General features: G+C 39.4%; 1 protein-coding gene across 6 annotated transcripts in view; it reads right to left on the bottom strand.

The window, feature by feature from the left end:
* Nucleotides 1-12,804, bottom strand: part of il1rapl2 (interleukin 1 receptor accessory protein-like 2) — a 528,542-nt gene that overhangs the window by 30,682 nt on the left and 485,056 nt on the right. For all 6 annotated transcript variants that reach the window (XM_074674421.1, XM_074674420.1, XM_074674424.1 and 3 more), the window contains one exon: nt 2,603-2,735. In XM_074674421.1, the coding sequence (XP_074530522.1) occupies nt 2,603-2,735 (133 nt within the window). The remainder of the gene's footprint in view (nt 1-2,602; nt 2,736-12,804) is intronic.

Below are 12,804 nucleotides of genomic sequence, written 5' to 3'. Positions count from 1 at the left end.
CACAAATTTACTCTATCTTAGAATATACTCCGGTGAAGGGACGCTGCAATATTTATACACGGTGCAATATTTGTGTAGCAGGACAGTGCAATATTGACATGTAATCAAGTGTGTTTGTTTGTAAATGTGTGTTTAATATCTGTCAAACTTTGTATTGTTTTGTATTGTTTTTCTGACGGATGGATGGAAAATAAAGAATTTCACCTGTAGAACTCAACGCGTGATAATTTCATACCAGGGGCTGCTACATGGAGAAAAAGGAACACTTTAAAAAATAAGGTAAAACCTTTTGAAGGCTGTAGATGAACAAAGCAAACACTTCCAATAACTGTAAAATATAAGCTTTCTTTTATAACACTGCAGGATATTTGTAAAGTTATTTTGGCCAAATACCCAACCTGTACACCGCCTTCAGAAAAATCAATCTGCAGTCAATCATGGTTGTCAATATTTAGCCGTTAAGCTAATGGTTTAAATAATAACTTTTTTATTTTTTAGGGTAGGATGGACAACACATTGAAATCTGAACTACCTCTTGGAATTGCAGTAACAATTCTCACACTCACTCTTTTTAAGCTTTTAAGCACCTGGTGACCCTGGGTGTTATATAACATCGAATCAACCAACCAACCAACCAACCAACCAACCAACCAACAAATCAATCACTCACTCACTCACTCAATCAATCAATCAATCAATCAATCAATCAATCAATCAATCAATCAATCAATCAATCAATCAATCAATCAATCAATCAATCAATCAATCAATGTACTGACCAACTAATATACTGACCAACTAACATTCTCACCAACAAACGGACCAACCAACCAACCAACCAACCAACCAACCAACATACCTACCAAACATCAGACATACAGATCATTCAATCAATCAATCAATCAATCAACCAATGAATCAAAAGGGGACTGAAAGGGCACATCCATGTGGGCGTTCATGGCATGACACATTTAAGATTAAACTTTACAATTAAACTTATAGGAGAAGCATTTTTCACTGCTGCCAATAGCTCAGACCATTCTAGGCGTTTGAATGACTTTGAAATAAATACCACTGAGCTCATTCTACAAACACACAGTGATCAGGCTTCAAATAAAGTGAGACCCACCACTCAGCTTTGTATGAGAGTAGTAAGCAAGTAAGCAGTAAAAACTAAACCCACTGAAGACTGTTTTTGAGTAAATCCACACCCGGTCATAAAGATGAGCTCTTTTGCTTCTGTTAACAACATTTTGACATTCAGAAGAGTGGCTTATGAAAAAAAAAAAGCAAAGCAGCCTCTGACTCAAACCATGAAATCTTTGAATGACATTCTTGAGATGTTCCTGTTACTCAGCGCTAGGCCACTGATCATTTAGAGAGGAAATGGAATGCTACTTTACACATCCTCTCTCATTAATGAAAAATACTAAATTCCTCAAAGCACAAAAAGCCTTTGGGAGGAGATACTCTATAGCTGCAGAACTCTCATGAAATGATATTCATATGCTGATTAGATGGGAGCACATGGGTTTTTTTTCTTCCTTAGTAACAGAATAGGATTTTTTTTCACCTGCACAGAGGAGTCTGGAAGGTGCTGTGCAACACTGAATGTATGAGTCAGTGAGGCCTTAAGATGGAAATATGACGAAATGACTGATCCATAGGTTAACAATACCCTTTTTGTATGATATACTTTTTCATCTAAGTGTTTGAATAGTGGGGAAAAAAAGACATCCTGGCAAACTGTGGAGGAAAGAAACAAAATACAATTTCTGGTACATGATCAGAATTATCAGTTCATCCCCTCAGCTAATAAGGTGAGAGTGTCAACAGTTCTCCAGCATACTGCAGGATAACTACCAGATCATTTCAGGGTATCAGGGAGCCCAGCCAACAGTTTTGGATTGAATGCAAACAGACAGAAGCAGCAGGATGGGTGGCAGATTCTGAACGTGGATGGACTAATGCAGACCTCAGCAGGAGTCTGTCTGTGGCTGCCGTGTGACTGTTGAACTAAGAGTCTCTGTGTGATTGAATCTGAGGTTTCCAGTGGGCTGGACAGAATAATGGAGATCTCATCAGGCACACGTTAATTTGAAAGAGGAGACAATGTTAGTTTTATGTTCTTCCACTAATTCTCATGCAGATATGTGCTCTCTGGGCTAAGGGCTTACATAGTGTCTGATTTTCCAACAGAATGAGCTATACCCTAAACCCAGTATCATATTCTTAAAATATTTGCTGGACTCCTTTGCATCGCATTCATGTTTATCCTCTTCTGAAAAAAGTCCCCATTTTTTCACACTGTTGTTTTGAAAAGCCTTTGTCTACATCACTTTATTTCAGCTGCTGTCTCTTTAAGGTTCCCTGTTCCACAAACCCTCTTCCCTCTGATTGGCCAGCCCCCTGGAGGCTTGTTTGGATGATGAACAGTAAATTTCAGTGTGTGTTGTTATTTTTTCTGGGCAGAGCGTTAAATGTTTATTAGTAATTATTTTAATATCATTACAAAATGTTAAAAATAAGCTTTTTTTTAAAGAAGGACCTTCCAGAGTCTGTACCTACTGGTCTGTCATTAACGTGATGCATGAGCATTTACCTGACTTCACTTTCTTTTATGTGTCCTGCGAGTTCTTCAACAAACTTCTCTCCTTTCATCCAGTAGATAATGGGCCTTCTGTTTTCTCCACTGTAGCCAAAAAACGCCTTGCAGTCCAGACTGAGAGGCATACCTGCAACACAAAAAACATCATGCTCAGAATGCAGCAGAGTAATGGAGCACAGGGAATTTTTAGTAACTGGGAGGCTGCAAACCACTGCAGAGGAGAAACAACCATGAAGGAACATGAAGCACTGGGCTGTTTTAACATAGAAATGAGGGGTTGCTGTGTGTCCAAGTTTGATGTTTACAGATTTTAAATCAATACACCAGAGCCAGCTTACTCCATGAGGAGTAATTTAACTGATATCCACATCTTAACCACTTCTGGATGCAATAACACATCAGAACTATCATCTCACAAAGATGCTGATCTATAGATAATGAGCTGTTCTGCCAAAAGACTGTAGAGAAGCACATTATCTCCCCTGAGGGACATTGGGTTCAATTGCATTGCACTCTTTCTCTAGGGTCCCTGTATTGTTTACAGGCCTTAAACCAACACAAGATACTGATATCCGTATTAACATTTAAGGTGGTTAATAAAACTGTCAAAGGAAGCCAAATGGTACAAAGTGATGTCACAACACCACTGACACCAAAGAGACTTTTCTTACCAAAGAAAAAGTAAAAGATTCTAAAAGCCCAAGGACTGAAACCTTACATATTTGGAAGATACACACTTATAATCAACTTACAAGTTTTTCTTGATGTTTTCTAACTTTAACACAACTTTTAAATGTTCTGAAATTGAATAAAGGAAGTCTTTTGTACTTAAAGAGTACTCACATTTAAAAGCTTTGAAAAACAGAACTTTGAGGCATTTAACTAACAAATTAAACAACCAGGGAGGTGGACCCAAAGAAAAGCAAATACATGCTAATCTCCCTACAGAAATATCTCAGCCACCACTTGAATCAAGAACCTTCTTGCTGATAGGCAACAAGTGCTTACATAATACAATGCCACACAGCCCAAAACTGGAACCAGCCTTTTTTTTTTTTAAACACATCCCTCCATTAACCAGAGTAGTATGAGTACTTTCTTTAAAGCACCTTTGATAGAATAGAAAAGAATACAGTTTCCTCATTGATCCCCAAAGGGAAATTCACAGCACAGCAGAAAACAAGAAAGTGTATCATGAAAAATATCCATCAAGAGATGACAGCTTGGCCATCAATGTCCAGTCTGACTCCACCGCGAAACGATCCAGAGCTAGTCATCTATTCCACTTAGTTCAGTCTCACTCTCCTGTATCCTTCAAATGAGACGATCGTTACTAGCAGGGCTGACTAGACCATCTTACAGGAATAGACTTTCCCCATAACCATGGGAAGAAGGTTGATGTCATCTCTTCTTAGCTCATACCACAGTACCAGCACAATGTCCTCGCTTCCTTCTCCTCAGCTTGCATGGGAACATCAGGCCTAGCAATGTTTAGCATCAACATGCTACAGGCTGCTAACAGCAGGTCTCAACCATGCAACCATGTAACCACTTACAGGAACAGAGAAAAAAAAAAACCATTAAAGAAACGACAGGCTCAAAAGACAAAGAAAACTTTATGTGTGTGTGTGTATATATATATATATATTTATATATATATATATATATATGCTAAAAGCAACAGTTATATTATAGTAATAGTTCTGATTAACAAAAAGCAAGATGTCAAGACACGCGCGCGCACACACACACACACACACACACACACACACTGACACACACACACACACACACACACACACAAACACACACACACAGTCATAGTCACACACACACACACAGTCATAGTCACAGTATGTGTGCAGACAGTATCCACAGTTACATTCACACAGCCTCCTGTAAGACCTTGAAACCTCCACAGTGTGATTACAGCTATCAATGGTGATGATGGGGTATTAATGAGCATTCTAATGAGCGCTACCTCGTTAGGCAGTCAATTAGCAGATAATTATGATAGACCTCAGTATCATTATAATGATAGCTCTACTGTACCAGCGCAGCCTAAACACAGTGCTGAACGGTGTGTGTGTTTCTGCTTGTTGTCGAACCACTGAGAAAGTGTTTGGATGAATATTTTTATTTAGACTTTTATTGCAGCTGGTTCGTTTATGAGGGGTGATTTGGAATTAAAGAGTGAGGAGAAACACTTTAAAAAGTTAGTTTGAACTTAAGGTTTGTTCCTCTATGCAACCAGAGATGACATAATATCACTTCGTACTGGTTTTATTGTCACCTCTGCTCCAGATTGATGACTAAAAGTAAACGATGGGGATTTTATATGCTTGTTCGTCTCCTAAATTGATGTTTTTGGGGACAAATGGTGACGTTTTCTGTTAGATTTCACACAGACTGTGTGTGTTGGTGGTTTCTCTTGCTGTTAGCCTTCCTTTGTGCTGAGGCAGGCAGCAGGCTGTGCTACATGTCCACTGCAAAACTGCTAATAAAGTCCTTGGATCAGAGTGAAATTGCTTTAGCTCGATGTGTGGGTCCCTGTGTGTGTGTGTGTGTGTGTGAGTGTGTGTGTGTGTGTGTCATAGGGAGAGAGGGAGTGTTTGTGTAGTTCTGCATGCCTTCCATTAATTGATTAGCACCCTGAGGCTGTTTGTGTTCTCAGCATGCTATGGTGATTAAAATCATCAACTTAGCTTGCAATGTTTTGCGTAAGAATACGTGTAGGTTGAATATGACTTGAGTGAGTGTGTGTGTCTGTGTGTGTGAAAGAGAGTGGGTCAATCCCCCGCAACCAGTGCACCATTCCTACATTACAGCTGAACCAAGTCTTCATTTGTGTTTGTTGCTGCATTTTACTTTTAAAAACTCCAGCGAAAATGTCTCTGATGTGTTGTTGTTGTTGTCAGTATCAAAAAAGAAATGTGTAGTCATGATAGACAGGAGCTTTTTTAGCCTGAGCATCATCATTTCATACAGACTGAGATCACATTTCAACCTGACTTTGGTGTGAAGTATAGACGTACTTGCCAAATCACACTTGAGTTTGTAAACACAAATTACATGACCAGTGAGTCACACCTCGTCTGATCAGAGTCTTTTTATGGTTGGTTCACCCTGATGGACTTGTCTGTGCTCTGTCATATAGCATTCAGACATTTACAACAAGAAAATGTGCATAGAAAAAGCAGCCAGTCTTTGGTTGATTATTAATGCTGCAATACAAGCAGAGAGAATGACTACTTTCCGGATGTTAAAGAGGGGAAATCATCTGTCTGGAACCCCAGCAGTAGCTTTACGTGATTTACAGAAAAAAGCCCTATTTTTCTCTTCTAGGTAAACCTTTATTTCAGCTTCATTCTGAAACACTTTGTTTTAGCTGCTGTCTCCTTAAGGCTCCACAAGCCCCGGTGCCAGTCCTTTAGAGGCCTGTTGGGGGCGGAGCTATGGACTGACCTTGGTGTTTCAGGCCCATGCCTTCAGTGTATTATGAACCAGTTAGAGGATCCTTATATAATGATGACTTCATCATTTCATCATGTCTTATGAAGATCTCGTGCTTTTTTAGAGCAGACTGTTTTGTGCAGATCATGATAAACAGATGTGTTAATTTCTACAACATTTGAATATTTTGAGCTTTAAAAATCTGTACACGTTTAGTCTGACCATCCAGCAATGTTACTTTATAAACATGTTTAAGATACATGAGAGCATAATACCCCTCTTAAACATCTATTTAATCATCTGCAAAGACTTGCTTGCTTACACATGAAAGTAATTTTAAAGTATTTTATTTCCAGATAACATCATAGTGGAAAACAGACATGTCCGAAGTAAATACTGGAGATGATGTTGAGAATTTTGAAGACACCTGTCACCAAACTCTGAAAAGTTCCCATTTAGGGTTTAAAGGGAGACTTAGAGGTTGCTCAACAACAAAAGGCATAAAAAATATTTGTTTTATTACTCTGAGCCAGTGACATAAATACCAATACTGACACCTCTGAGCAAAAGTCACAGGTGTTCACTTTATTATGATACCAGAATCATTAACCTTGTAGATAAGGAGATATTTCAATTTGGACATGCCATTTTTCTAGCAGAGACCCAAAAAAGGGACTGGGGCTTAAAGGTTTAAAAAAAAATATTGATTGATTTTTGATCTACATTTTTGGTCAAGATGTGATTCACAGTGTTTAAGGGGTGTTTAACTCTTTATTGTTTTCTTCCTCTATGTGTAACATATCTCAGCACTTTATGAAATAACTATATCACCATATTAAGAAACAGAAAACATTTAAGCTCCTGCAATGTATCGAATCAATACAAAGTATTTAAGTTTTTGACACATTTGTGCCTTCACTGGTAGGATAGTTGAAGACAAGAAATGAAGACATGCAATATGTCAGAGAGGCACCAGTGCCCATTGCTACACAGACGACAGCTTCTGAGGAACCCACTGAAACTATTTAGCAGACAGATGCTCCAAAGTTGAACATTTTCGATTAATCTTCTCAGCCATTAATGTTGGTGCTCGAACTTTAACAAATTTGACAAAGGTATTTCAACAAAAATCAGACCAAACCAGTAGAAAAATGAAAGTAAAGGTACATCAGTCACACTCGAAATCTAAACACTTCCTCCTGCTAAGCCCTCTTGTTGGTGAATTGATGGTGGCTCACAAGGACAAGAAGCTCCTGCGACGCATGACAAGTATAATGCACAATTTGTCAAGTTAAAAAATTACCAAATACGTCTGCGCACAACATATGCTCTTTTTAAACCAATGAATTTGCTTTGCAGTTGGAAAGAAGAGTCTAAGTAGAAATTATTTTTATGGTTAGGTGATTAGAGACTAATTTGGATAAACTTAAGAAAATTGCTGAAATCACTATAGGCCTGTTCTGCTACATGCTACTAAAAACTACACTGCACTGCTTCAGGTGAACAAAACAGAAAGTCTGAAGGAAGAAAACAGAAATAATGAGACAAAGAATGTTTGACATCCTATTAGAAAATAGATTAACACACACACACACACACACACACACACACACACACACACACACACACACACACACACACACACACACACACACACACACACACACACACACACACACACACACACACACACAGGGAGACTGAGAGAATCCTACATCCGTAATACTGACAAGTCTATATGATGATGGGTCTTATATTAATAGATTCTAAATTAAAGACTTTGGCCATTTTTATATTTCTGTCATGTGTGATTAAGCCCCTTCATTAAACCTTGGCCTACTTAACACCAAGATTAATGTTAAGTAAAGGTTATTGAATTGAACTGCTCCTGTTCCCTGGAAATCTATTAGTGTCAGTCAATTTCAGAAGTCTATAGAGATAGATTAATGTTTAATTAGCTCAAACTATAGAAAGATATTAATTTTTCCCACAGTTTAAAACTCAAAGTAGCAGTTTTAAAACCATAGAATAAGATTTTTTAATTTATGTGTCAGTATGGAGTATGTTTCATCCCTCCCCCCCTAGCGCAAACCACAGTGTGTGTGTTGTTATTGGAGAGCTGAAAGCTCCTGAATAAAATTCTTATTTCTATCTCAAAGATTTGATTTAGAAAGGTGATTGCTCTGGGATGATGTCTCTGCGTCTCCATTCACCTCCCCTGTGCTGCTGTTTGTAAGCCCATCTGTTGTTGAGACAAAGAACCTAGCCTCTTTTGACAGCTAGCTGCAGCCAGACCAGGCTTAAGCACATTGTTTAATTCTGAAAGCAGCCCTGCTCCAGTGACATGGACTTAACCAGCGCACTGATCCTTTCCACCCATATCTTACATCTGCGCCGTAGAGAAAGAAACATTCTGCAGACCTGCAAATGTGCTCTTCTAAATAGGTCTGGACAGATCCTCTGGAGCCAGAATGAACTCAGACTTTAATTTCAGGGCAGCAATTTATCATATCCAGCCTCAAACTCCTAACACATCCCATTGATTCTCAGGCTTAACGCCAGCCTCTTCTGAGGCTCGCTGGATACCTCTGGGAGTAAGGCAAGGGCTGAGGTTACATAGAGAAGATAAAATCCAGCCAAAGTGAATCCAAGTTTATGAAAAAGAGGAATTTTTCATATATTTGACTATTTTTACTTCGAAAAGCATACACACAGAGGATTGAATTTAAATACAACATCATTGATTCCTCTTTGGACGCATACTTCTCCATAATTCATTGACCATCAGGGTGAATATTGGTGTTATCCTGGGTGTATTAGATGCTGGTATTAATGCATTATTTAAAGTTACAGGTGTAAATGGCTGCTGGGACCTTTATGATAAATTCATCAGATTCTCAAATGCTTAAAACCGTTTTTAAAATTCCATTATGCAAAACAGTTTTTACGACCATGTAAACGATGTAGAGCAGCCACAAGGTCTTAATTTGAGAATCAGATTAACACAATGAAAAGCACTTTATGATTTCAGATTGATTATCTGAATAGATGCTGTACCAGTGTGGCACAGGAACCATAAGTAAACTTTACTTTTCCCAGAAACAATGGACTTTTTGAGAAACTATGTGCTTTTCAACTGCAGGAATAGGGGTCTAAATTTAGTTCTAGGGTGATGAATCTACTCCTTAAAACAGCCCTGCCTGAACAGTAGTACTTTCCAGGTGTTCAGGTGCAAAAATAAAGATCTCTCAGTACAGATTAGCCCAAATAAAAAAATAGAAACTTTTAAGTTGGACCCAGCCCAAAACTTCATCAAAGGGAGAGAAAAGTTCCTGGTTCAATCCCCTGTCTCTCTAAGCTTTGTACAGAATAACAGGGTATATATAAACAGGATGATATGGATCTTTTCTCTGTCTGTTTGTATATGGACATACGAGTCAATCAAAATAAGACCCATCACTCTATAGTCGGTGAACTTTAAAACCTACTCCTCAAAATAAGTCTGTTCTAAGCACAAAACATATTCAATGAGTACATCCAATATCCACCATATATCAGTTACACATTAACATAGTTTCCTTCATAGCACCAGGTTCTAAGGGGGTGGGGCCTGCAAGTTGAACGTTTCTGATTGGTGGAGCAACCATAGTGTTTGATTTTACTCTCTGTCCACAATAAGATGACCTCCAGCTGTGATGGACTTGGTTTAGTACCTCCTAAACAATGGTCTTCTTTAGCCTGATAATGTGAATGTGTCTCTGGCAGCTCCAAGTGTTACAGTTTCAGTTTAGTTACAGACCTTCATCTGAACGGGTCGGTGGATTTCCAGTTTACAGCAGTTGTTGAAACAGAGAAGTACTGGGGAATGCATCGTTTAGTGTTATGTACATGTGATGATAATATAAAGTTATTTGAGAAAGATGTCAACTGCTGAAAGATTTCTACCAACAGGTTTGTTCTTTAAACTAAAAAAAGGACTGATCACTGTCATCTTCATGCTTTTGATGGCAGAATGGTCTGGTGTTTTGTTGGGCGAAGCGAGGGCAGCTTGTCTGTCTCTGCCATGGTGTCATCTTTGCTGAATGGTCTTCGTGTCTTACTGCCCTCTACTGGTCTGGTAGTATATTGCAATCACTTATTTACATCACTGACCTTACTGCAACATCTTTGCAGGTCTTCAGGTCTCAGTGGGGATGCAGACAACAATGGGCCACAGAAGCCATTTAGTTTCAAGGAGGGTAGTTCCAGGAAGTCAATGGGGAATTTAGCTTATGCCAAATATCCCCTCATGGATCAATGATAGGTGAAACTTTAGAGAGCTGATTCTGACAAAATTAAATTAATCTGTATATTTCTTTAAGGTTAAAAGGTGCAAAATGCTGAGAACAAATGAAAAAAATGTTTAGTTAGTTTTAAATTGGTGTGAATTTATTCAAAGACACTTTGACTCTGGTCAATGTAACACTACCAGAACTTCACAGAAGGTCTTGTATGCATGAAACTATTATTAACACAGCATTACAGCATGTCACATAGCCGAGAGAGAAATGATTTTAATTGGGGGTTGGGGGTGCTGATGAAACTGTTTGGTGGGGTGGCTTAGATTGCACGCACTTCGGTACAGTCAAGCACATAAGCCCACCCATCTTTAGGAGAATGAGACTCCAAGTAAATTTGGGAGACGTAGTGCTGTGGACCCCAGGATGTTTTCCTATGCGAAATGAAAAGGTTAAGTAGTTGCAATTTGAAAAAATCTAGTGAGAAATTCATGAAGACTATTTAGAGTGCTTCAAGATCATATTTACTTATATTTACTTAAGTTTTCCATGTGTTCATTCTTTATCAGTTCATATCCAAATGTTTTGTCAGAAGCCCCATCACAGATTATTTTTTCTTTCTCAAAACATCTTCATCGTGCAGAGAGGCTCAACTTGATCAAACTGTTCATGAACGTTGGAATGGTTACACAGTTGACAAATATTACAAATATACTTCAAAGTGGTTGGCACATGTGAGCCATGTGCGTGCATCACAGGTGGGATCCAGTACATTCACAATAGAACTGAACCCCTACTGGAACGAACCAGATACTTAAAAATGAAGCCTTTATACAAGCTACCAAATCAAGACCAGCAATCACTTTATTAACTGAAGAAAGGAAACTCAACATGACACACAGAGCTGTAAGTTGAAGTCTGAGTAGCTGCACCTGCATGCTTAGTTAGTTTGTGGTAGCTCAAACCCAAAAAACTTTGCTGATAATTTGAAGTATTTCAACAAAAATTAATCCTTCACATAACTTTTAATGAGCCAACTAAGCTGTCCGGGTTTAAAAATGTATCATTGAAGCGCTTTAGTGTGGTTATCTTTCATCACTGCTTCAGCAGGAGCAGCTGTGTGACTACGGTACGCTAAAAGAAACAAAGAAGCACACATGAAAACCTGACATGTTAATTTCAGACTTTCATTACATCACAAATAATGTGTTGACATCTAACTTCATGCTGAATGCAGGCCTGCAGGAGCATCAGTGCTGTCCTGAATCACCTGGCCTATGCTAAGCCTGAGGTGGTCCATGCTTCTCCTGAGCCTGTTAAACCAGAGAGTGTGTGGCTGAATAAATGACTGAGAGCAGCATAGATGCAGACTCACCACCTTTATATTCACTCTTTATATATATTCCTATACAGGGCTTACGTGTTCCCACAATACACACTTGAGTGGAGGGGAAAGTAATTGAAAAGTGTGACAAAGAGTTTTCGTCTGCCTGTTTCTCTCACACACAAACACACACATACACAAACACAGACACAGATCTAATAAGTCTATGTCCATCTGCTCATTTAAAAGCAGACGCAGATTGAGACCTTTAGTTTCTTTTAAAACTATGCAGCCATGAGTGTGTGTGTGTGAGTGTGTGTAGACCAGGTATGTGGTGCAGGGGGTTGTCTAGGTAACAGCTGAGTGTTGGGTCTTGGGCTCCAAGGGAGCGCAGCTGCACATGGCAACACAGATGGTGCCTCACACACGTGCCATACACTCAGATTCAGACATGCACATTCACACTCTCAGGCCAGACACACACACACACACATGCACACACACACATCCACGTGTCAGTAAGTGGGCAGCTCAGCTGTAACCTGGGAGGCTGTTCACTCTTTCATTCTGCCAATTACAGACATCCTGCCCCCAACAAATCATCGCTTTTTCATTTGAATTCTTTCTTTTTAGAGAAGCTGTGAATGTGACAGAGGCTGTCCCCCTGAACTCTTTCCTTTGTGCCTGATACTTTCCAAGATTTAATGTATCAGTCATTGCATCGGGGGTTATTATGCTTAGTTATGTCTGTGAGTTATCATTCTTTTGCTGTTTCTCTTTCTGCTTTCCAGAGGCTCACTATCACCACTGTTTCTGCCTTGACACCAGCTTCTTGATTCAAACACTCAGGAGGATTCCCTCAGGTCAGACATCCATCCATACAGTCCATACAGTACCCAGAAACCCCTTTTCCCAGCAATGCTCTCCAGCTCTTCCTGGGGGATTCAAGGCACTCCCAGGCTGGAGGGGATATATAATCCCTCCACCTCGCTCTGGGTTGACCCTGGGTTGACCCTGGGTTCTCCTCCCAGTTGGATGTGCCCAGATCAGCTCTAAAGGGAGGGGTCCAGGAGGCATCCTTACGAAAGGCCCTAACCACCTAAACAGACTCCTTTCAATGGAGCTCCCTCCTGATGTCCATG

The sequence above is a fragment of the Halichoeres trimaculatus genome, unplaced genomic scaffold (genome assembly GCF_033239565.1).
Source record: "Halichoeres trimaculatus isolate MK-OKI-2021-1 unplaced genomic scaffold, fHalTri1.1 fHalTri1_scaffold_7, whole genome shotgun sequence".
NCBI lineage: Eukaryota > Metazoa > Chordata > Actinopteri > Labriformes > Labridae > Halichoeres > Halichoeres trimaculatus.
Note: the sequence above shows the minus strand (reverse complement) of the source record. Positions and strands in the feature narration are given on the sequence as shown.